The sequence below is a fragment of the Hylobates moloch genome, unplaced genomic scaffold, assembly GCF_009828535.3.
Source record: "Hylobates moloch isolate HMO894 unplaced genomic scaffold, HMol_V3 SCAFFOLD_14128, whole genome shotgun sequence".
NCBI classification, from domain to species: domain Eukaryota; kingdom Metazoa; phylum Chordata; class Mammalia; order Primates; family Hylobatidae; genus Hylobates; species Hylobates moloch.
In genome coordinates, this window is record NW_026666403.1 from 1 (window position 1) to 1,476 (window position 1,476).

General features: G+C 63.3%; 1 protein-coding gene across 1 annotated transcript; it reads left to right on the forward strand.

Annotated features, from left to right (window-relative positions):
• Positions 1–51: 51 nt before the first annotated feature.
• Positions 52–1,038, forward strand: LOC116465913 (protein disulfide-isomerase A2-like; the record flags this gene model as incomplete). Its single annotated transcript, XM_032148816.1, has 4 exons — positions 52–306; positions 387–568; positions 668–778; positions 896–1,038. Coding segments are annotated over 4 exons (593 nt in total), but the record flags the coding sequence as incomplete, so codon positions are not given.
• Positions 1,039–1,476: the final 438 nt, after the last annotated feature.

Consider the following 1,476-nt stretch of genomic DNA (forward strand, 5'->3'; position numbering starts at 1 on the left):
ACCCCGCAGAGGCCCCCCTTTACCCCGCAGAGGCCCCCCTACACCCCGCAGAGGCCCCCTACACCCCGCAGAGGCCCTCCTTTATCCCGCAGAGGCCCCCCTACACCCCGCAGTTCTCCCAACCCCGCAGTTCTCCCAACCCCGCAGAGGACCCTTGGCAAAGTGCCTGTCCTGGTTTCCCCCAGCCCTATCTCCTGAGCCAGGAGGTACCCCCTGATTGGGATCAGCGGCCAGTTAAGACCCTCGTGGGCAAGAATTTTGAGCAGGTGGCTTTTGACGAAACCAAGAATGTGTTTGTCAAATTCTGTGAGTGCTGGGGAAGGCAGGCGCGGTGTGGGCTGGGCAGGGGGTGCCCAGATGGCCGCACTCAACAGCCCCCGTCCTAGATGCCCCGTGGTGCACCCACTGCAAGGAGATGGCCCCTGCCTGGGAGGCGCTGGCTGAGAAGTACCAAGACCATGAGGACGTCGTCATTGCTGAGCTGGACGCCACGGCCAATGAGCTGGACGCCTTCGCTGTGCACGGCTTCCCTACCCTCAAGTACTTCCCAGCAGGGCCAGGTCGGAAGGTATGGGGGCCAGGTGGCTGGGGAGGAAGCCGGGGCACCATCTTTCTGGGCGTGGGGCTGGGCCTGGTGTGTCCTCTAGATCCCCCTGCCTCTCCTCAGGTGATTGAATACAAAAGTACCAGGGACCTGGAGACCTTGTCCAAGTTCCTGGACAACGGAGGCGTGCTGCCCACGGAGGAGCCCCCGGAGGAGCCGGCAGCCCCGTTCCCGGTGGGTGTCCCTAAGCCAGGGCTCCGGGTCTCTGCACAAATCCTCTTTACACAGGGCTGGCAGGGGCAGGGGTAGGCTGGGAGCAGAGCTTCGAGCTGCACTTGTGACCCTTTCTAGGAGCCACCGGCCAACTCCACTATGGGGTCCAAGGAGGAGCTGTAGCTGCCCCCGTGTTACCCCCCCCATCACTGCTGGACAGGAGCCACCCCCTTGGGTACTGGAGGGAGCTGTGCAGTGTGAATAAAGAGCTTGGTTTTGGACTCTGTGTGCCTGGTCCCTCAGCGAGGCTGGCCTGATGCAGCTCGGCCCTGCCGGGGGCTGTAGCTCTGCCGGGGGCTGTAGCTCTGCCGGCGGCTGTAGCTCTGCCGGCGGCTGTAGCTCTGCCGGCGGCTGTAGCTCTGCCGGCGGCTGTAGCTCTGCCGGGGGCTGTAGCTCTGCCGGGGGCTGTAGCTCTGCCGGGGGCTCTAGCTCTGCCGGGGGCTCTAGCTCTGCCGGGGGCTCTAGCTCTGCCGGCCTCTGAGTCACAGGATGACCCCCAGGCCTGCTGGAGGCCAGTGTGCCCTCCTTTACCACGGAGGCTGAGGCTGGGAGACCCAGGCCAGGCCCCACCCGCAGCAGACACACCACAGCCAAGGCAGGTTCAAAAACAGTTTTATTTCATTATTATCCAAGTACCTTTGAAAAGATAATTGTACAAG